General features: G+C 40.7%; 1 protein-coding gene across 1 annotated transcript in view; it reads right to left on the reverse strand.

Annotated features, from left to right (window-relative positions):
* Positions 1-17,551, reverse strand: part of slit3 (slit homolog 3 (Drosophila)) — a 265,109-nt gene extending 247,558 nt beyond the window's left edge. The window contains exon 1 of the mRNA XM_087846129.1: positions 16,806-17,551. Within this exon, the coding sequence (XP_087702255.1) occupies positions 16,806-16,996 (191 nt within the window). The 5' untranslated portion in view covers positions 16,997-17,551. The remainder of the gene's footprint in view (positions 1-16,805) is intronic.
* Positions 17,552-24,342: the final 6,791 nt, after the last annotated feature.

The raw sequence follows: 24,342 nt of genomic DNA on the forward strand, positions 1-24,342 counted from the left end.
AACATTTATAAATCTGATTTAAGACGATATTAGGTTTCAAAAGGCTTCCTCGAGCTGACATAGCAAGGGCCACTAATAAGAGCCATTCCCCAGCTTGTGACAGGGAGGGCTGCTATAGGCCAGACCAGTCCTCCAGAGCGCAAAATGGGGTCCTTGGTCCAACAGGGTGTTCTTGAAAGGGCTCCAGAGTAATGAATAACTACAATATGTCATATGCAGCAGTGGGATGTCACAAAAATGACGGCACGTCAGATGAAGTGTAGGAAAGCTGGCTTAAATCATAAGCAACAAGAAATGAGATCCCTGTCACGTCCTTGTGTTTACATTCAAAAATATGAAACCCTAAAAAGGGTTTGGATGTGAATATTTTATCCAAACAATAGATCAGATGGCAATATCGCACATGATCACACAATGTTTTCACACAAGAACTTCAAATATTTTCCACAGATATTCTTTCTCATAAATGGCACACAGCAGGAAAATGTCCATTCATACTACTAGAGAAGGGGTTTGTGTGGTTTAGGCAGGCGAGCGTTTTTAATGAAAAGTTAAAAACTCTGCAGAGAATAGTAGAAACTCTCAACTCAGTGGATTTGATTTACAACCGCAAATGTTCATTCTCACCCCTGCCCTCCGCCTCTTTTCCGCACAATAATGCGTTTATAAAACACGTCAACACTTAACGGCATAAAATGAAAAGTAGATGTTTCGGTGATGAATGCTTAAGAACATTTAGCACAGAAACAACCAAATTGTTTTACTCAGGTGTTGGTGAAGACCAAAATGTTACTGTGGCAATGTTGTTCATGACTACTGGAACAAAACGGCCACCACATGATCAGGAAAACAAATAATAAATAAGAGTTTTGTGGGACGATATAACACTGCATGTAGGGCTGAACTATATCATACCGTTCACGGTAATACCGGTGTAATTTTGGGCAATGATAGGAAAATGAAATGTGTAAAACGCGCATGCGCAGTGCCTTTGTTTACATACGCACATGGCGGTGACGCAGAATGAGAAGAGCGAAAGCGGATCGTTAAATGAAACAGATGAACCAGAACTGGTTTGTAAAAATGCTGCAACTTCAGTGGTGTGGAACTGGTTTAGCTTTTGTCCGTCAGATACACAACAAAACACTATTTTTGGTAGCGCATGCTAGCGGGCCGTCGTTATTACCGTGTTGTTTGGAAAATACGGCACACTTAAAATCAGTCCTTTGATTTTTCTGAAAATCGACAGAGCTCCTTATAATCCCGTGTGCCTTATGTATGAACTCTGGTTGTGTTTACTGACCTCGAAACGATTTTATGTACACGGCGCTCGAAAATCTGTCAAATGTTTTAGTGCAACTTTGCTAAGCTACGAAGCCGCACCGCTTGATGGATTGTCGGAGCATTACGGCTATCGTAGGCGGAGCCTCGCGGAGTGATACGTACTGTGCTTCAACATAATATTACCGTATTGTGTGTATAACCTCTTGTTAAGTTTTCTGGATATTATACATGGTTATGATGAGGATATGTCGACCAATTTCCACTGGAAATGCCTTTTGGTTAAACTGTCAGCAAGGAATTTGCATTTGCACTGTTAAATTTTTATATAACTTAAATGCACAAAAAAAACAGCTGCTTGTTTAAGTGAAAATACATTGATGGGGTTTTTTTGCACTAATAAAGTTGTGAAGTTGTACAGTATTTTGTCTCGTGTCAATTATATCGTCAGTTATATCGTTATAGCAAATTTTCAAATGTATATCATGATAAATATTTTTGGTCATATCGCCCTGCTCTAACTGCATGTTTAAAATAGATTTTAAATCTATCATCGTCTGTCAGATGCCCAGGGGTTTGGAAGCAACCGCTATTTTATTCACAACGTCTCTGGTTTGGGTGCAGCCCACACTTCTAGCTGACGTTAACTGTTGCTTTCCGACAATAAACTGACATATTGAGAAACGAGCTTGACATAAACATCCTCCGCTTAGGTATAATACTTTTGCATTAATGTATAGCTCACTAAAGCAATGAACTGAGAAAGACAAAGAAAGCAGAATGAAGTTTCACGTTGATGCCGAGTCTCATCCGTCTTAATGTTTCATGTGAGACATTCGAGACACCAGATAACATTTCGACAGTGAGCTGCTTCACTATCCAGACTATAAGCTGCTGGTTCTTGTCACAAGCTTTCCAAGTGTTTGGCTTTGCCAGTTCCTTGAAATGCAAGGCACTGACAATTACTTGATAAGCCTTCTTGGAAGTGGAGAAACATGAGGAAAGAGTTGATTTGCTTCAGAAATAAACTGTTTTTCTTGTTCGTGTTTGTTACTCCACCACACTTATAGTCTGGCTGTACAGAAGGGTGAGAGGTTTTCACCCTACCCCTGCGAAGATATTGACTGCGCATCATTGGAAGCGGATGACATAAGTATCTGACAAATGTTTACTGGTTGACAAATGGGCTGGAATAGAGAAGAGGGTAACAGTGAGGTTCGCTGGCTGATGGACTAACAACAGCACAAGTAAGAGTAGCCTACAGACTGGGTGTACCACATGCTTTTTACACTGCCTCCATCTGACAAGAGCTAACTGTAGGCAGATGGGCATCCCCTGAGTGGAAAGGACAGCGAATGCACTACCACTGCTTGACCATAAATCTGGCTGTACCCTCTGCTATCTCCCCTTATCTTCTACAGTATGATAAGACCAGCCTAAGTGACAAGTGGCATGGGTTGATGGACCACACTAGCTGCCACTTTCCTGTCGCCTGAGAACAGGAAACCGTGACTAAAATTCTCACACGGGTTAATCTTATTCTACTAATGGTTCGGACTGCTGATGGTTGTGTAATGACATGGGATCCATCTCTGATGGCTGATTCCAGCAGGTGCACCAAACATGTTCTTGTCAGTAAAACTGTTTCTCTTGAATCATCTCAATCTAATTTCTTGAACATGACATGAAGTTGACCGTACACAAATGGACTCCACGATCACCCGCACCTTGTTGAATGTATGGCATGAAGAGCAAAGGCAAAAAGAGATCCACCACCATAATGAAAAAGTGTACCTAATGAAGTGTTTAGTGGATGTGTAGCTTACCCTTGGTTACAATCTTTCAGTTTTCTATTTACGCTCCATCCTCCTCCTCATCTATCTCAAATCTCTCTTTGATCATCGCTCTCTAATGTCCGTCTGTCAGTCCCTCACAGCCAGCTTTACCCAGCGTTCCCAGCCTTACTCTCCACTTTTCTTCTCAGTAATCTCCCTCTCGTCTCTCCCCGTCTCAATCTTTCACGTCTTATCTTTCACCGTTTCACAGTTGACTAAACACTTTTTCTTCACCTTCATCTGTTTTTCCTCTCCATCCCTAATCTCTCCTCTTTTATCTCAATCTCTCACTGTTTTACACTCGGCTACAATTTTCCTACCCTTATTTTCTTTTCTCTCTCTCTCTAATCTCTCAAACCTTATCTCCATCTTTCTTATGTTCACAGTGGAAACTTCTGCTCTTACTAAGGAGATTGCTTTGCAGTTAAGCAATTATTGAGTATACAGTTCCAGGTACAGCACAATGGCAGAATCCCATCAAACCTCGCTGCCTAAAAACTGGAGTCTACACCGCTGCCATAAAAAACACACAGACAAGTGGCATGAAATTAAATGAAAGTCTTGGATGCACAGCACACTGCTTGGCAGTGATGTCATCGGAAAAAGCTGTCAAAAAAAAGCACAGCATTGTTAGGAGGTAAGAAAACCAGTCATACCTAGCATAATATTAAATAAACAATAATTCCCTCTTTTATAAAAGAATTCTGTTCATTATAACTAAATGGTGCTACTGGTACACTTCAAAAATTTAAAGAAATAATCAATAAAATGCACGACCCACAGTATTTTTACATGAGTTAGTAAATCTATTCACTTAACTCCTTGGAATAAGTAAATGTGAAGTCATTATGAACAAAGCAAAGACAGCTGATGAGGCTGCCGTCCTCATGCACCTGGTGTGTTAAAGCTTAGGTGTACAGCCCACCTGGCAGTAAAGCTTAACTTAGCATCAAAAGTTTCCTGACCAGCATTCAGACTACTAATGAAATACGTTAGCACAAAAGCTCTAACCGTTGTTTCCATTACAGGCAGAAGTAAGCCGTGCAAGCATGTGTGTGTTTGCAACTAGGGGATAAGACAAGAATGCAAACAGCAGGTGTCCAGGGAATTAATATCCCATTCAACAAAGACGTGCACACACAGGCAGAGACAGCCCCCCACCACATCTCACTCTAGACCACTGAGAAGTGAACTTTGCAGTCTGGCTGCCTTAGAGCGACACACGGGTTGACTTTACGGTGACAAATGCATAGTGTGTGTGAGGTGGAGGCGGCAGGACTGATTTGCCTTCAGGACAATATTATTGGTTGGCTACACCATTGACAATGAGAAAAATCAGAGAGATAACTTTTAGAAAGGAATGTTAAACGATAAATATCAGGCGACTTCAAAAATACTAATAAATGAAAAACACGCCACTGTGGTAAAAGATGATCAGAGTTCAGTGTTGAGCTTAAATGTTTTGACATGTCTGGTGTTTGGTTAATTAGCTGTGCCTCTTTTTCTCACCTTGACCCTGTATTTCTGATTTTGTTTTCTTGAACTCTGTCCTCTTTTTCCCCTCGATCTGGGACAATAGGGAATAAAGATAAAGCACTGAAGTTTCCTCTCTGTTTTATCAGTCTCCGACACTGTGACATTTCCTCTTTCCCCTTTTTTCCTCTCCCTTCATTCTTTCGCTCACTTTCATCCTTTGTCGACCTCTGTCCCACACCTCATTTCCAAATGCATTCACTTCCTGTGCTAATCTCATGTTATTTTCCAAAAGCTCTTGTGCCGCTTCACTTTCTCATTCCTCCATTTTTACTCTCCGTCCTTCTCACTCATAGATAGATGTGCTCAATTTCATTCTCTAAATCTACCACTTACACAAGGAATCCTAATTGCCGTCTTCCTTTTCCTCTAAGCTCTGTGCTCGCCAGGTGTCATGCTGCTTTGAAATTGGCTCTGCTATAGCTGAAATCCATCCACTTCAAATGTTTAGATATTACATTTGGCCAATGCAAACTAAGGCAGCTTTAAGTGCTCTCTTCTGCTCTCACTTTTAAGGAGCACATCTACGTAGCAAGTGAAACGCACACCAAATAAAGGGGGAAGATTAATTGGCCTGTGCAGACTTTACTAGAAGCCTTTGTGGAACTGTGAAAACAGTAGTGAAAAATAAATTCAGTGGTAGCGTATGAGGAAAAACTTTAGATGTCATAAATACATTTAGACCAAAAATAAGGTATAATCTTTACGTATAATAGGAAACTGGAGCAACACACATAGACTGGTGCATGTGCCAGTAGGGAGACGTGTGGGCAAATTAAACACATCAAATACAGTCAAGAGTATATGATTAACAAGAATGAGAAGGAGACTTAGCCCAACAGTAATCAAGAGAGTAACAGGGATCAAGGTAAATGTCTTTGTATAGCGCTTTACTAGTCCCTAAGGACCCCAAAGCGCTTTACACATCCAGTCATCCACCCATTCACACACTGGTGATGGCAGCTACATTGTAGCCACAGCCACGGACACTGGCGCCACCGGGCCCTCTGACCACCACCAGTAGGCATCGGGTGAAGTGTCTTGCCCAAGGACACAACGACCGAGACTGTCCAAGCCGGGGCTCGAACCCGCAACCTTCCGATTACAAGACGAACGCCCAACTCTTGAGCCACGATCGCCCCATATCATGTAATATCTTAGATAATAAAGGAAAAATATCAACTATCATGCAGCAGCTAATTGGAGCACCTACAAATAATGGTCCAGGTCTTCAATATGCTCGGCAAAATGATAGATGCTTATGTGCTGTTTAACTGTTTCATTTATGCAGTGTGCTCACTATGAGGAATTCCTCTTTAAGTTGTTACATGTACAACATAGAGTCAGTAACACAGAGAGATGTAGCCATGGCAAGCTTTCAAACACTTGGAGTCTGTATATTACCTACAACAGTTTTGGAAATCTTGGGGAGTTTGTGGAACATTTGGTCTCCTGTGCAACCACTTACTGCTGTTTTGAATCTTTGTCATAGTGATGATAATAGGCAATAAACTGTCTCCTGTTACAAAGCTGCTCTCTGGGATGTACAACAATCATCACTCAAGAGTTTTCTGGGCAGTCTCATATTCTTCATTCTCATATACACACAATTAAAAAGAAAAAGTAAGTAATGAGTGCAAACGCGAGCTACAGTACCTTTGAGAGCGCTGAGATCAGGTTCTTTTTAAATTACACAAGGCAGGTTATTTAAAGGCTTTCAGGAAAACAGAGAAATAAAAAGACTCAATATGTCAGCATGAGCGTTGTTTCATATCTGTCAGCAAAAGTGCTGAAGCCTAATTTATCTGTTTAAAAACGCTGTAAATTAAAAATATTAAAAGAAAAATAACAGAGCAGGTTAATTAGTATTTCATTCCTTTACTTTCTAAAATTCTGGCTCTGCTTTGAAAGCTTTTTTTAACTTATGATCAAGTGCCTGTACTGTACATCTGTAAGTGTATCTCATTGGTTCGCTCCATTTGTCCCAAGTACAAATGGAGCGAACCATTTGTACTTGGGACAAGTAAAAATGGTTCGCTCACAATGAATAATTAAGGCATTCCATCTGCCTTAATCATTCATCTCTATATATATTTCACATCTTTTCTATGTCTCTTTGTTAAATCTGTAACTACAGTCGTTGCATCAAGTGTTTGTTGTTTGGTTGTCCAAGAAATCAAACGTTTGTCTGCTACAATAGGTTTCCTGCAGCTAGAGCAAGACATCACTATAACCCCTTTTCCATTAGAACCTACTCGGATTGACTCGACACGGTTCGCCAAGGTTTTCAGGGTTTTCCATTAGGTCATAGTACCTGATACTTTTTTAGTACCTGCTCGCTTAGGGTTCCAAACGATCCGAGCAGGTACTAAAATGTGACATCATCTGACTGCATGCCACCGATTGGTAAATGGCCTGCATTTGTATAGCGCTTTTACTCAGTCCCTAAGGACCCCAAAGCGCTTTACACTACATTCAGTCATTCACACACAGGAAATGGCAGCTACATTGTAGCCACAGCCACCCTGGGGCGCACTGACAGAGGCGAGGCTGCCGGACACTAGCGCCACTGGGCCCTCTGACCACCACCAGTAGGCAAACATGGGGTTAGTATCTTGCCCAAGGATATTTGGCATGCAGCCTGGGATCGAACCACCGACCTTCTGATTAGTGGCTGACCTGCTCTGCCACCTGAGCTACAGCCACCCCAAAAAAAGCACCCACAAAAAAAAGTGGCTGGTCATGAGCCCGTCTCATTCACGAAAATTAAAACTGCCATTTTTAAAAACCAGGGAACGAGGGAAATGGCTACAAAAACAAAGCCATGTTCCCTGAGTCTGATGAAAAGCAGGTAGATTCTTTCTTCCACATCCACCTTTCTTGTTGGGTATTAATTCGGATGCGTTGTGATGAGGACAATCACAAATGTAAGTCGAGTCGTGGCCGTGACGAGTCGATCTGAGTAGGCACTAATGGAAAAGGGGCTTATTAGACTCTGCTGGCTGTGTATACTTCTAAGAATGGGGACATTTTGATAGCAGTTTTAAGTCATGCCTGCTAACCCATATTTGGGTAATCCTTCTCTGTACAAATAAATACGCTTGTTTTAGAGCTGTCCAATCTGCTGGATTCTAGGAATGCCAAGTGAAACTAAATAATGAAAGAAGAGCACCAGAAGAGAGAACAAAGGTACAAACAAGGGCAGGGAGACCGGAGATAAAAGAGCCATTAGTCAGTTAAATATTTCCTTTACTGAAGGACACTCGCTTTCACTCCATAAAGGGGAATCCTGTCTGAATGATGCAAAATACATCTCCCTCCTATCTCATCTGTGCTTTCAATTTCGGGTTTTTCTTTTTTAACACTGCTTCATTCTGATTCAGCTTTATTGGATTTGTTTCCCCCCTTAAAGTCATCTTCATCTCTTACACGACATTTTTCTCCTGTTTATGTCTCAGTCTTTTAAATTGTTTGTTATGCAGCTTTCACATTTAATACCCCAGACTGATTAGATTTTGTTGAAATCTGAGAGAGTAATGCATCTCCTTGTGTGTTCCATCATCAGTTGGGTTGTTTTCTGTCAGTCCCAATTTATTTCCCCTTCCTTCATAGTCTATGTTCTATCTTAATACTGATCCACCTCGAGAAATCTCATAGTTTGGTGTCGCCGTTAACCACACAGGCTTGACCACATTAGGGAGACGCCTGAAAGCATCCCTTTCTTTTAGAGTCACGAGCCAAAGGGGCTGTAAACCAGCCCTGTATTTGGTTAGCTCTTTTCTTTGCAAGAGTTTATAGGCTTGCATTGCTTTTGTCTCGATTTACTACTGCTGTACTGTAAGTGAACGGGCTGGGGTGCGGGTGGAGGGGTAATTTGGCTGCGGAGAGGCCACTTGACAAGAACAAGCCCTGCTGCTTCCTCAATGGGGCCCAGGTCAGAAAAAAATGAGAATGAGTGAACAAGAGGATAAGAAAATGAGATTAGGATGAATGAGAGATTGAAAGAGGACATGAACGACAGAGACACAGAAACACTGATGCATGCATGCACGGTGCAGTGACCTGTTTCTCCAGAAGCTTCCAGACTCACATAAATAGTCTGAGCAGTGGCCTGCAAACTGAACACTGTGGTGGAAGTCACTCTTACTCTGCCACATACCCACAAATAACTACATAAAAATGTATATACACAGGTGTAGTGAAGGAGTACACACAGAAACCCACACTGAGAAAATAAAGTCCGTGCAGAAGGGAAATAATGTTGCTTTGGTGACAGTGGCCTAACAAAACAGTGGCGTAGCTTGTTAACATCAAACAACTCCAAGCTCACTGCATAGACACACACACACAAATCTAAACTAGTGTTATAGTATGACACACACTCTGAAGTCCTCCAAGTTGAGGACTTCTCATTCAGCAGAAAGTCACAGAAGGTCATTCGTGACTCTGGGTTGTTTCTATGTGACACAAATTCTCTCTCTCTCTCATTATATGTCAAAGTTTCCATCTAACCAGTTTCATGTTATTTCTGGTGAATGCATGAGAGTGAACTGTGTGAGCTTGTGCCTGCCTAATGATGAGTGTGCACTGTATGTGTGGGACTGCAGGCTAGATTTTTATGAATATGCATTTCATTTAAATTATGTACCTTCTCATGCCTGCATGTTCTCTCGCACTAAGTTTGTGAGGACCCGTTTTGGGACTTTAACACCGAGGACATTTCGGCTGCTTCTTACTGCATCAAATAGCTGTTTGAAGATTAAAAGAAAATCACATGTAGCCTATTTTTTCAGTCACCATCAAATCAGGATTCGTCTGTAATCGTACCAGAAGTTAATTACTGAGGTCACCTAAGACATTAGTACCGCAAAAAGAAGAAGAAAAAACAAGCTGTCAATTAATCACACAGGTGTTAAAGCAACCCCCAGGTTAACAAAACTTGCTTTCAAGTGGAAATGAAAGCAAACTGTGAAATAAACACCCACGCTGTTCACATCCATCACAGTTAACAGACCTGTTCTGGTCCAGCTTGGTTAACAAGGATGCTCAGGCATGTTCTCTTCCAGTTAATACTCCAAATGAAATGTGTTAGTTATTGATGGCTTGTCTGGGGGTAGGTAATCAATTTCCCCAAAGGGTCACATGAGAAACTGGGACTGTGTCAACAAGTGCAACTCAAGTCTGCTTAATATTAATTTTATCTCTTTATAAGCTTCTTGGCTCTGTCCTTCATATCCAGTGTTGGGAAGGTTACTTTTAAGATGTATTCCATTACAGATTACAGATTACATGCCCCAAAATGTATTCTGTTACGTTACTCAATGAGAGTAACGTATTCTGAATACTTTGGATTACTTCAAATATTATCATGCTGATTACAACTACATGAATGTTCTATTGCTGTGATTTATTACTGTTACTGAAGGTCCGCGGCTCCGAACCGTAGTAAAGGGACCTCTGGCTAATACGGTGGGTTCTGTGTCGGCTCGTAGCCGAAAACTAGCTTTACTTTGTTGTCTGGGTCAACTTTGCTAGCAGAGACAGAGAGAGGCGTTGAAAGGCTGCTCCAACAGAACTTATTGTTTTGGAGGAAAATACGAACACGGTGTACAGTCGAGTCTTAATAGCTTACTTACAACTGGGCTCGTCAGGCTCTCTTCTTGGCTGCAGTGGTTATTATTATATTTACATGCTTCCAGCTCCCGTTTTTGCTCGATGACAGCTTGTACTTTTCCTTTTTCTCCCTCCCTCGCTCACAGACACATAACGGGTATGGCAGTCCATTCTCCCTGCAGCACGGACTACACTGCCCATGATGCTACATTCTTTAGAGCTATACCTGTAGCATTCTGCCTATTAGCTTAGCACAACAACAACAAAAAGGCCTCTCTCACCCAGGAAACACGCAGAGAGAGAGCGTCACCCTGTAACCATGGCAACCGTAGCGCTGCCACCTGGAACAACAGAACGTAGCTGTCAAACAAAACCCAAACAGTCCTGACCCGCCACAATATGAAACAGGGAAGTACCGCCGTGTAATCCATTTATTTCAACAAAGTAACTGTATTCTAAATACCACCTTTTTAAACGGTAACTGTAACGGAATACAGTTACTCATATTTTGTATTTTAAATACGTAACGGCGGTACATGTATTCCGTTACTCCCCAACACTGTTCATATCAGTACCAGTTTCTCACGTGAAAGAAAATGGACTGACCACCCCTGAGTCATTATAGAAGCTTTTTTATGCTCCCAGGAAACAATGTTTATCCGTCTCAGCTTTGGCATAATTTGATACAATATGTAATGTGCTGAGAATAGACCAAAAACAGAAAAACCAACGCACATTTCAACAATAAGGCTTTAGGATTAACTTTGTGTTCAAAACTGGATTTTCTAGTATTGATGATTAAGGTTAGAGTAAGAGCCTACTGTATATAGTAAGAGCCCTCACAAGTGCAGTACACTCCAGTACGTGCACCTCCGTGTGTTTAGTTTGTTCGTTACATTTGAATATGTCTGTATGTTTTAATGTAGCATCCGGCTTGATCCATTTCCCAGAAGGGCAGTGCCCACTATCAACGCCAGCTGGCTCCCTCTTTGACAGGCTTAAAGTAATTATATAGAAAGGTCATGTGCCCGCATGCTGGAGAAACTTGAGGAAAAGAATATCACCCACTGACCTAGAAATGGAGCCTAAATGTTGGTTAGCCTCACTTGTGCCATTTGGCATACCATAACTGAATCAAACATAGTTAGAAGGGCACAAAGTGATTACCACAAGATGGCCATGGATGATAGGCGTGACATTAAGAGGCTGTTGGAAAACAGCAAGCTCACTGTGGTTTTTACTTCTGAGTTTAGCTCTGTCTGCTATTGCAATAACACTCGGCTGCTCTTCAGACAAATTACATCATCATCATACCCACGATAACAGTAAAGAACGGTCTCCACTTAACGATGGCTTTTGTTCAACAGTTGCCAAAGGCTGTGTTCATTCATATGCAGAAATATTGCGCAAACATCATAATTAGTTTCCTGGTTCCCATAAAACAAAGAAATACAACTAAAGATTCATGGAACACATCAAAACTGTTGGAACACATTTTGAACTTAACATTATCAGACTCTTTGGGTGGGGCTAGCAGCTGTATACAAAACACTGTTATTTGCAATGATGTCAGATAAATATTCAAGACAGAGCCAAAAGTAGCTGGGAAGTCTACACCACAGTACTTTAGTCGTTGCAGATTGATCCAATCAAATGATTCCAAATTTAGGGAACTAGAACTATGTCAGCACAAATTAGCTGGTCTGCTCCATGAGCAGGGTAGAACCAAAGTATTCAGAGATTTCGCACACACACACAAAATTCCAGCCCCACCATGAAATGCCATTTCATAGCCGAGGGTGTGGTGGTTAGAGCGTCCACTGGCCAATCAACACTAAGCTTTGATAAGAGCCAGCAGCAGCGGCTAAAGTGTGTGTGTCCACACAAACACACGCAGCAGCAGGGATCCTACTGTTATGCGCTCTGTGGTACAGTAGGCTGGCACGTTGGGGGGAAATGGGGGTTGTGAAAACTCTATTGGAGAGATGCTGCTGGCAAACTGATGGTGTGTGTGAGTGCGTGTGTCGGAGGGGGAGGTGGAGGTCAGAAAAAAAGTGGTAGAACTGAGGAGTGAAGCAAAGGAAAAGTAGAGAAGAAAAGAAGTTGGGCAGAAAGAGCGAGAGATGTAGGAGAAAAAGCAAAGGTGGGATAAAGATAAAAGCTTGGAGGGGAAGGGAAATAAAAGAGCAGAAGGGAAGAAAGAACTAGCTGAGAAGAGAGAAAGCACAGAAGGTGTTGCCTGTACAAATCGTGCCAAAATTTACTGGTGGTGTTAGCGAGGGAACAGAAAACTAGACTGTTAAACTCAAATTTAGCTTGTGCAAAGCTGGCTGAGGAAACTTGCTGCCACTCAACTACAAACACAGTGCATATACGAGGATGCAACCATGCACACATGCACATTGTGACAAAATTAAAACATGCAAAGTTTGCACAAACACATGCAGAAAAAAACAAACTGCAGCTCGAGCGATTGGAAGCTCCCTTTGGAGTTTACGGCATTTGATTCTCCCACATTTTCGCAGCAGTTGAAGCAACAGTTTGGAATTTGAATCTCAAGAAGAAAAAAAAAAGTGTTTGTGCTTTTTTGTATGTGTGTCTATGCAGACCCTGTAGGGCAGGTGTGAACCGAACCCGAGAGAGAAAAGCCGTTCTTATGTTTCAATTCACTTTACCCAACCTCGTTAAGCCTGTTAAGCCACCCCCAAAAACCCTCCACTCAAATTAGATGCAAATGAGGCCTCAAGTGGCTTTCCAAGTAGAACATTACGGAATTGACTGGCCCGAGGTAATCTTTGAGGCTGGCAGCGTGTGAGTGTGTCTGTTAAGTGAACAGTTGGGGCCACCACAGTTTTTCTCTCGTTAACCTTTCCAAATGTTTACAATAGTGAGGAAGACCAGGCTTTTAAAGCGATTGATTCTGTGGTTATGACAGGTGGACTGTGGCACTGGCTTACTCGTTTTCACATGTAGCAGAAAGAAACTAGATTCAAACTTTTGCACTGTGTGTAATAAAAAGGCTAAGTGGGGGCATATTGTGAAAGCTACATGAGCGTTACAGTGCTTTCATGCTTTACAGTGCATCGTGACTGATTCTCTTCACTCCAGGCACCCACCGTTCCTCAGGAAATTTACCACTGTGAAATGTTTCAGTGTTATATAATGTGACAGCATATCATGAAATCCTCTTAACTCCATGTGTACTTGTGCTTTACTCTGCTGTGAATTTCTACATTTGGTTTCATAAAACTTCAAGCAATCGTTCTAAGTTACTTTGATTCGATACATGTGTCTATAGAGGGTGCTGCAATGTAGAAGTTGAAAAACATTTTCCCGGAAAGATAAGGTGAAAGCCTCGCCTTAATTAAATGCTACATGTTTTGCGGCCTTGACGCATGTTCTAGTGTTGTGAGGTAACAGATACACATTATATTTTCTAATATTTCAGCGACAGAGACAAGAAAAGTTTTAAATTAGAAAAAAGATGGAGGATTTCCATGCTACAATATTTAAAGCAATGTTGAAACCATGGGCGTAATTTCCAGGGGGGTTAGGGGGGCTATGTTATCTTTACTCATTTCAGTTATTGCCAGCAAAATAGTTGCACATTTAATCATCTCGAAATTTACCCAGATTTATTTATTTATTTAGACAGAGATCTTGACCCCCCCCCCCCCCAATGTTCAGCACAAAGTTACGCCGATGGTTGAAACTTAACCATGGTTAAAATGTGTTCTACCAAGTTAACATTACACAGTTAACTACTAGGACTGTAGCCAAAGAAAGAAAATCTTGGCAAAGAATTAAAGACTAGAGATTACAGTATCTAAAATGGGATGTTGACAGTGCTGGCCATAGTAAGTGTGACAGAAGCAAAGTTAATATAGTTGTAAAACTATATTCTACACTAGGATGATGCGAGTTGATTTAAATGTATATGGTCCATTTCATTTTAAAATGATCAGTTAAACTCTTTTAAGCATGAACAATTCATAAAGTTCTTTTTTTAACCCAAATCCTAAAGACTTTTATCCCTAATTGTGACTTTTCACCTCACTTCAAGTTTATTGCCAGTTTTTGCCACCATGAAAAAGTCTGTTATACCATAATGTCAAGCCACAATGACGAGTGTGTTAGTACAGCGGTCTCCAACCTTTTTTGCGCCACGGACCGGTTTATGCCCGACAATATTTTCATGGACCGGCCTTTAAGGTGTCGCGGATAAATACAACAAAATAAAACTAGTACCGGTACCGAAAAAAAGAAGATTTATTCATAACACACGTGAAAAACCCAGGAAAACCGAGTTAACGATAAAAACGATAACAAAATAACGCTGAAAACCGATAAAAACCTGAAAACTATACATTTCACACCTGAGCCTCAACTCTCATGGCCCGGTACCAAACGACTCACGGACCGGTACCAGTCCGAGGCCCGGGGGTTGGGGACCGCTGTGTTAGTATACCATAGAAAAAGCCCGGAAAGTCTTGAAATATGGACGAAAAAATAAAAACTTATAGTCTTAAAGAATCTCTGCCAATGGAAATCATCACCTTAGGCTTTTGCAATCTGTAAATGTGTCAGTGGTGATGTGTGGAAGTATTCAATTATAGTTGAGAAACTTTTTGAAATTTACAACTTTTTACTTAACTTTTTTTGTTACAAGAATCTGTTGTCCACATGAACTTTATCACAACTGTCAAAATCAAATCCCTGCTTAGGCCAATAATGCTCATCTCTCTTAAAACAAAGTGTCTGTTGTAACCTTTAGGACTAGAATCTCATCCATTTGAATGTTTCCCAACTCAGACTCCCTGAAATATATCTGCAGAGGGAGAACGAGATGAAGGTAGAAAAAGAGGGAGGCAAAGAGCAACTCTTGGCCAAAGTTACATCTGAAACACTGACCTGGATAAATCAGAGAAACATAAACACAGAGTTTCTGGACTGAAAAGGGAGGGAGGGGGCGCTGCTACCCCAAATATTCCACCCTGGGGACCCCAGGGAGCCGCAGAAGACCCCGTTATCCCACCTCCCCATCACAACCTGATCTAATTATTTATTTTTCTTGGGTCTAAATGTCTTCGGGGGATTACTGTGCAAAAGCCAACAGGTCCTAGGAGGTCACAACAGCCCTGTTGAATAGCAGAGGAATGGGGGTTCATTGTTAACACTCACACATACACACACAAGAAAAGCAATCACACCAGCCAGTGCAAACACGCAGCCACACAAACATATGAAACAACTCAGCCAAGCAAAAACCCGCACACACATGCTGATCACATGTTCATATCCACCAGTACCCCCCACATACACACACACACACACACACATTCACAAACATGACCCCCCACTTTCCTCAGCAGCCTACTGATTGTGTTTGTTGTCTCAGGTTAGGTCTGTTGTTGATCCCCTGCAGGGCTTTTGGCTGCTCTGTTGTCATGCATAATCACTTCCATACCTTAATAGCAAAGGTGTGTGTTTGTGAGTGCATGTGTGTGGCTGCGCTGATGTATACGTGTCAAGATCAGGCTGGAGGTGGCAGCAGCGCCTGTCAGAGTTCTGTCCCTGCCTAAGGAATGAATATGATTTTAAACCGTCACCCAGGCTAAGAATAACGAAAGAAAGAAACAGTAGTTCTTGAAGTGAAAAACACTGAGGATCTAGTTCAGTTTTACTCATATTCTACAAAACTTTAGAAAGTCTTACCCAGGCATGTGAAAGAATACAATTTAAAGTGATTTAAGGCGATTTTCTCACATTTTCTTTGACCCGTTTAAAATTTCAAAAGCTTTCTCTAAAAACATAGTTGGTGACTGTTTTCTTAACGACCTCTGTTCATTGGGGGTCGCAGGTGACTTTTGTGTATGCAATATATTAAGCTAGAATAAAATAGTATTTTAAACTAAAGGTATTGCAGCTTTTTACAGTAAGACGTACCCTTTGAGTAATATGCTGACAGGATTTTTGATAGCAATAGTTTCCTTAAGATTTTTAAAAGCCACATAAAGCCAGTCATACTCTTAAAAAAAAAGCTTTATCCACTTTTATATAAAAGTTATGTCCCAACTTTATATAGCCTGAGTAGAAATCATGGCAACAGCGATAGAAAAAAAAAAAAAAAAGTACCAGAAATAGTACCAGAGTTTTACATACAAGACGGGGGTTTGTAAGATAATATAAAAACATGAATTTAATAAACTAAATGGGATGTTGATGCACATGGATGCTATTACAGTAGCCTGCTGTATGAAATAAATACCGTTATGTGCAAGCGATGAAAGTTTAACAATGCACGACTAAGTTTTCGAGATGTTTTTAAAAAATGTGTCCAGACATAGTTTGACATGTCCAAATATCAAGTGAGCGGGAATATTTTGAGCATGTTAAGTTTAAAATGCACTATCCACAATTCAGGAGCATGGGAGTAATGCAAAGGGAGAAAAGGTGAATAATAAGGTCAGAGTGCCCTCTATGATGAACTTTGGTTAAATGGATGCAATTACAGATAAGTTGAAATAAAACAACTGCTCTTACAGGCGCTCGGCATTCCTCGGTATTCCTTTGGGCACAGTCTTCAAACCCAGACCCTGGCAGTCCACATGAGATCCGGAGCAGCTACACTTGTGTGGGCATCCATTCACCGATGTAGCGCACACCAGCAGAGCGAAAGCTAGAGCCCAAACCCGGCAGAGCGCGGCGCGCTTCTCCGGCGTGGTCGGAGGCATTATAACAATCCACCGAAATTACTTCCAACAGACGTTAATTGAAAATCCGCGGGGGGTGAAGGAGACACCGTGGAAGTGCGGATCCTGTGTAAGTTGAAGACAGGACGTTTTTTCTGTGGCAGAATTTTTGGAAAAAAGAAAGAAAAACGCAAGCCGAAATCAAATTAAGTTCGCTGTTGCACGAATTCAGAAAACTTCTCTCCAGAGACTCGGTAACTACGAGTCTACTTAAAACATCCCTTTGCCAGTGACGAAGAAGACAATAACGTAGATATGACACGCTAGACAAAAGCTTTAAATATCTATTCGTGCGTCACTCAGCTCAATGCGTAAAAGTTTCCCCAAATGTTCTCCATTCCCAAACTCTCCGAGAACTTATGAGCCTAGCTTCTAAACCTTCCAAGGTGAGAATATTCAGCTGGGGTGTAACCTCCTTCCAAGGAACATCCCTCCGCTGCCAGGGAGTAAAAAGTGAGAGTGGTAAAGGAGTTATAATCACACACATACAAAAAAAAGTTGAAAGCGCAGTGGCGCAACAGACTGGTTCGCCTGGCGATTGTGAGAGCGAGAGAGGCAAACAGATTTGTATTTAGGTTTCCCCCAAAATCCTCGTCCCCTCTCCCTCCCTCTCTCTCTCTCTCTTTCAGTTGATGTCAGGAGAGTCGGAGAGCTCTACAAACTTTGATTCGTCCTTTATCTTCCCCAAGTCTGTAAACCAAACTCGAGTAAAACTATCCACGGAAGCAGCGTACTCATTTTAGCTGATTTCTCAGCAGCTCTGCTTTTATTTTTACAGCCCATTTATCAACTTAATGAACTTGCTAACATGTTTTGGTTTTGAGGCGCGTCTTTTTTCAGCCATATTTATCATGCATCATCCTGCGGGAGTGTGTGTTGTGTGTCAACTTCATTGATAGATGCTTTAACAAGTAGCATATGACAAAAACGCTGGATGACAGCTCAGTCATAGTTGATCACATTTAATTAAGCTGAACTTATCTGTTATGATGTTGGAAAATCCACACAGTGCACAATGACTGTGGGGGTGAAACGAGGCTTGTTGTGACAGGTGATACATATATACATATATAATCAGCTCAATATTTGAGTTAAACTTATATTCTTAGTGGCCACAGGCAAAAGTTAAAGCTCTTGCTAATAGTCCAACTACTCTTCATCACTACACAGACTTGCACACAGCTCTTGGTGCAGACAGCAGGACTAAGGCTAAAGGAGTTTTCAGAGCAGATAAAGTATGAAGACTTGCAGAGTGTTGCAGTAGTGCTGCTGCCCTCTATTGGTAGAAGGAAATAAAGCTGGATTATCATCAATTGCAGTTATAAAATAATTTCATTTCTAATTGAATCAGTGTTGTTGTGGGGAGTTCATAAATATTGTAATACTTTAGGTCTCAAACTGAGCAATTCAATATCTCATTCTTGGTCTCACTCTAATTAAAACATCATTTTTCCTGCCAGTGGGAGCAAAAGAGAGACTTGTGACTAGTTTAATATTTGATTAATTCTCTGTAAACAAATCTACTTTGAAGGTTTTTCAAAAATTCCCAAAGCTTTTAGAAATCCATCCCATATCTAATTTAAATTTTAATGGTTTGCATTTTGGTGTTTGTTCAGTTCCAGAAACGACTGATTCACGGTTAGTCATCTATTTTTTTCAGTGCCTTGCACAAACTTGCATTAATAGGTTTGCTGAGGTGGAAAACACATCATCATCAGTCTTTCTGCTCAAGACTGGGGATATTGGACCTTCTACCACTGTTGTATGAACACTTCATTATGCAATATTAATACCCCAATCTAGGGTGCGGGTGCAGGATTGTGATGTCAAGAAAAGAAGCTGCTTTGAAAATGAGCTTTGCGTCACTAGAGCAGAGGAGCTTTGTAGTGACTAATTCAAGCACCTCCTGGGGCTCCGCCAGGTGCCCTCTGGCATACAGGGAAACCAAATCCCAACAGAGTTTCCTGGGTCTACACAGAGGTTTCCTCCTTGCTGGATGTACCCAAAAAGGCACAGTAGTGAGCAATCTGTTAAAGAAAGTAAGCCAAGCCTCTGCACAGAGAAACCTCAGAGTCAGTCGCCTGTCCTAGCAAAATACATCCCAAAATTTGAAAGTGGGTAAGCATGACCATGACTTATGACCCTTAAATTCAGCATAATCTAAACAAAAAGTGTATCAACACTAAATTTCCTAACCACATGTGCATCCATTTACTCTTGTGACAATAAGGTACACATACACAGACACACACGCATACACACACATAGAGCCCTTTCCATCAACAGAAAATGAGGATGGCAAACCAAACCAAAGAAAAGTTTAGAGGCTGAGCCTATAGAACAGAAAAATGGGAAATAAAACTATTCATTTCTTGTTCTGATTGGTCATTAGTTTAGTAAAGTCATCAATACTGGTGAAAGATGTTGGTGCTGCAGAGCTAACAGACCTAAGGCGTGGAAAATTAACATGAAACTTATGGTAATGGCGTTTTATAATACATTTAAAACTGCTAACAATCTTTAATTACCTGTGACAGCAGTTATTAAATTCTTAATCTAACAAGGCTAAAGAAATTAAATATATTTAAATAAATAAAACAGATTATTGACCTGTCTTGTGCTGGAATTTGTTAAAAGTCTAAATAAACATGGCTGTACATTTTGGTAATGTCATCAAAAAAGCCACTACATGGGATATAGTTATATTCTTGACTTCACCAGCTGCTTAAATACTATCTTGCATTCTGTCATTTGCACAGGAGTAGCAGGAGAGAACAGGATGTACAGACAGATATACAAAGAGATTCAAAACAAAAATCAAGGCTGTATTGGCTGATCAAAAAGTAAAATAAAACACTTTCCAACAAAAAAGGTACAAGAAGAATGGGGAACGCACAGAACCAACAGATGATCTGACAACACACAAGTTGATAGGCAAGACTATATTACATTTACTGAGCAGATCAATGATGAAACACAGGTAAAAAGAGATAAGGGCAAATTAAACTAATGACCTAGACACTGGGCTTTTCTGATTTCATTTCATCATTGTTCCTTTTTTCCTCTTTTGCCCTCCTACCTGTGATCCAGAAGTCAATATCAGTACACCCAGATGAAGAATGTCTCAATCCCTTACAAGCATCTGAAGGAAAGAGAGACAGAAGACTTGCATTAAGAGCGATCATGGATGATGCACAGTTGCATCCTTTGCTAAATATTTTAATGTTCACTAGTTCACCATATAAGACACAGTGTCTGACAGAGTGACTAAGCAAACCAAGGAAGGAGGAGGACTCTAAACAGTTTGTCACATTTATCCACATCTTGTTTTCATTACTCAATATAATCAAACTTTCTGACCTCCACTGTTTCAATGTGTATTTAATGGCATGATATCTTGTCAAAGTACCATGCACTATAGTCCTTAATATTAAAAAAAAAAGTCATAAGCACTGTTATGCGGTTGTTAAGTGATGACGTGACGAATCCTACTTCCGGGCCTAAAGTAGTCTGCGTTTAATATGGCTTTTGTGTTGTTAACATGTTTAATGTTTTGTATTTTCTTCTATTTAATCTCAAAAAGCTCCTAAAACAGTCAGTGATCACTGTTGACCTCCCTCGGCTTTTATTACCGCTAATCATTTATTTAAGCTCAGTTTTTAAAACCTTAGGATGTAACTACAGCCCAGCCCATGCAGCAGTATATGAATGACTAACCTCGTATTGTGGATGGATTATCTCAGTTGTTCTCCTGGCTGAAGTTTGGTCCTTTTACAGCATCCTGCCATGCGATTACATTTGTTCCTGACCACCGAGAACACTCACGTTAACTTTTATCGAGCGGAAAAAAAGTTAGCTAGTTTATATTATGCTAACATAGCTGTGTCGCTAGCGGTCACGTAGCACATCGTTATATACCAGCTAGCCAAACTTCAGTAACCCTACAAACGTCACTGCTGTTTAGTTTTCTGTCTTCATTTATGTTGGAAGTGATAACAGAGCTGTACGTTTTAATTAGTTTCCAAAACCCCGCAGTCAGGACATGCTATATTGTATTTAGATATAAGCTAGCGAGCTAACTTCCTGCTAACTCTGTTAAATGTCATAAATTCCGTTTTCATGGATGCCTGGATGTTAAACTCAGTTGTTACACCTGGTAGAGCAGAACGCTGATCATTTTATTAAAGATGAAAGACTTTAGACAGTTTTTCAACTCTCAGTAATGCCATAGTGATCGTTTGATATATGGACCTGCAGCGGAGTTTAGGCCCAGACACGGCTAGTGACGTCAGACTTAACGACCGGATACCCTAGATTAAAAATAAAATAAAATACAGCAGTAGTTGGGCTATCTGGTCATTAGCCATTTCCGGGTCCAAACTCTTCAGGTCCCAAAGTCAGATGAACACTGCAACATCACTGAGAGTTAAAAACTGTCGAAATTCTTTCATCTTTAATAAAAATCATCAGTGTGGCTCCTCTACCAGGTGTAACAATTACGTTTAACATTCAGGCATCTATGAAAACAGAATTTATGAAATTTAATAGAGTTAGAAGTTAGCTCGCTAGTTTCCACCCAAAAGATAATATACTATGTTCTGACTGAGAAATTTCAGAAAAATTAAAACGTACAGCTCTGATATCGCTTCAGACACAAATGAAGACAAAACTAAACAGTGACGTTTGTAGGGTCACTGGTTTCCCTCCTTGATTGCTGACTAACTGGTATATGATGACGTTCTACATGGTGGCTAGCTACATGGCTATGGTAAGCATATTATAAACATAGTGAAGCTGGAGGATGAACGCTAACTTTTTTCCATTCGATAAAAGTTAATGCAAGGATTCCCGATGTTTAAAGACAAATGTAATCGCGTGGCAGAATCCTCTAAACGGACCAAACTTCAGTCAGGAGAACAACTGAGATAAGGTTAGTCATAAATTTATTGCTGCATGGGCTGGGCTGTAGTTACATTGTAAGGTTTTAAAAACTGAGCTTCAAAATGAATAGTGATGATAAAAACCAAGAGTGGCCCACAGTGATCATTGACTTTTTTTTTTTTTTTTCAGATTAAGTAGAACAAGACAAAGCATTAAAACATGTTAAAACACTCACATTTTTGGTGGGTGGGATTACAATTAGAGAAGCTGAGAAGGGGAATCAAGAAGGGGAAGCAGGAAAATGACATGAAAAAACAAAACAATCTAAGATAAAACAAGATATAATGGTATAATTGTTCCAGTTTCCAGTTGTTCCCTGTCTCTATAGAGACAGGGAACAACTGGAAACATAGCACGTTTTACCTTCATACTTCTCAACTTCCTTCAGGCAAACAAAAGTGCTGACAGTTAAAGTGACCTATACAATTTTTGTCAAACCACAGGTCTTGGACCCAAATGCAGACTCAACCTTTAACAAAGGGTGTTTATATTTGTGGTTTGAAAACAGTTTAAAATACAAAATTCAATAAAGAGGAAACCCAAACAGAATCCAAGTGACAGGGAACGCACACACGAGGACAGATGCTCTGACAAGGAACAAAGGGGAGACCGTACTTTAAATACACACAGGCTAATTAGGGGAAGTGGACACAGCTGGGGAAGACACACAGGTGCAGACATTCAAGGTAACGAGACAGGGGAGGAAGTGAAACTCAAAGAATCATAAAAGTGATAACTAAGGGGGTGTCCAAATTCATAGGCTGCATCCTCCTGAGGACCCGGCCTTCGCGGTCATCGTGGGCAGGTCCTCCGAAGGCTGGGTAGACCGGAAGTGAGCGGTGCTGAAATTGGACGGTCTAGCCTTCAGTTTGCGTCACCAGCTGTCTCGATAGAGTTTAATAAACTCAACCGTCTGCTCCTTGCTATGTAAAATATATCAGTTGGAGCACTTTTGCAAATATGTGATTTCTTGATAAACCGAGCAGATATTTGAAGTTTACACAGCTACATTCTCACCTGAAAATATCTTAAAAATGTATTTTGTGACCCAGAAAAAGTAATAAGAGTAATATTAAAACTAAGTAGCTGCCGCCATTGTTGGAAACTGGAATTGGCTGGGCTGCGCTATGAATTGTGGGATATGGTGGGCCACGAAGGATACACCCGATCAATCTTTCAAATCTGGGGAAAAGGAGGATGGTTGCATTTGGAGGAGTCTATGAATTTGGACAGCCTTCGTCGTCGTGACCTAATCGGCCTGCAAATGCGGCCTCAGGAGGATGCGGTATATGAATTTGGACACCCCCTAAGTATCAAAGTAATAACCCAAGAGCATTAGTACAACACTGAAGACTCATCATTGGAAAATAATACATAAAAATAATAATAAATAAACCTCAGGAAATAAAATAAACAGAAAAATTGAAGACTTAAACACAAAAACGGAGGAAACAAACCTATACAGCAATTCAACTCAAATATAAAACTACTAATTCAAACTTCAAAATGAGCACAAAACCAAAGGACCATCACAATGTGTTGTGTAAAAGCTTGTTGCATTTGTGGCACCAAGTGTCAACATGAATCCAGTTAAGTCTAATCACAAATTCTAATGTCTGCTCTCTCCCTCATTGTGATGAAGAGCTGGTTCTGCCAATACTGGCCTTGGGGTCTTTTGAAAACCAGCCCACATTTTGATAAATCTGAGATCCTGTTATTAAACAGTGTTACTAGCAGAATTTAGAGTAATTTCAATGGAAAGAAAATCACAGTGGACAGAATTTGTGGACTGCATCCTCCAATAATTGATGAAGTTCTTGTGGAAGCCTCATCCATTGGCTCTGACGTCAATGGCTCCAATGTCGAGCCCAGCAGTTTCAGGCTATGTCCACACGTACCCGGGTATTTTTGAAAACACAGATTTTTCTATGCGTTTGCACCTTTCGTCCACACGTAAACGGCGTTTTCAGTGACTGAAAACGGAGATTTTTAAAAACGCCTGCCAGGGTGGATATTTTCTAAAATTCCGTTTCTGCATTTACGTGTGGACGAGAAAAATGGAGAAAACAGAGAAAACGCAGTGTCAAAGGTGTGCGCCTTTTTTGACGTCACACTGTGCGCCACGTTATTGTTTCGGTGAAATGAATTTCTACAATACTGTTACTTGTACTCTCTGCAGTGTTTAAATGCTTACATATACACACACAGTTACTGTCCCTCCACACATACAACTCTGTTCTGCTTCTATGCCCCAGCTTTGTTTACTTTTTCCCACCGAGGCTTCTAGACTTCTGATTGGCCAACATTTCTGCACGGTTAGGAATATAGCACCACCTGCTGCTTTGGCATGTTCCTTGCAGCGTTTTCCTTCATTTCTGCCTTTACGT

This window comes from Neolamprologus brichardi, chromosome 2 (genome assembly GCF_056152115.1).
Source record: "Neolamprologus brichardi isolate AB-2024 chromosome 2, ASM5615211v1, whole genome shotgun sequence".
Lineage (NCBI taxonomy): Eukaryota > Metazoa > Chordata > Actinopteri > Cichliformes > Cichlidae > Neolamprologus > Neolamprologus brichardi.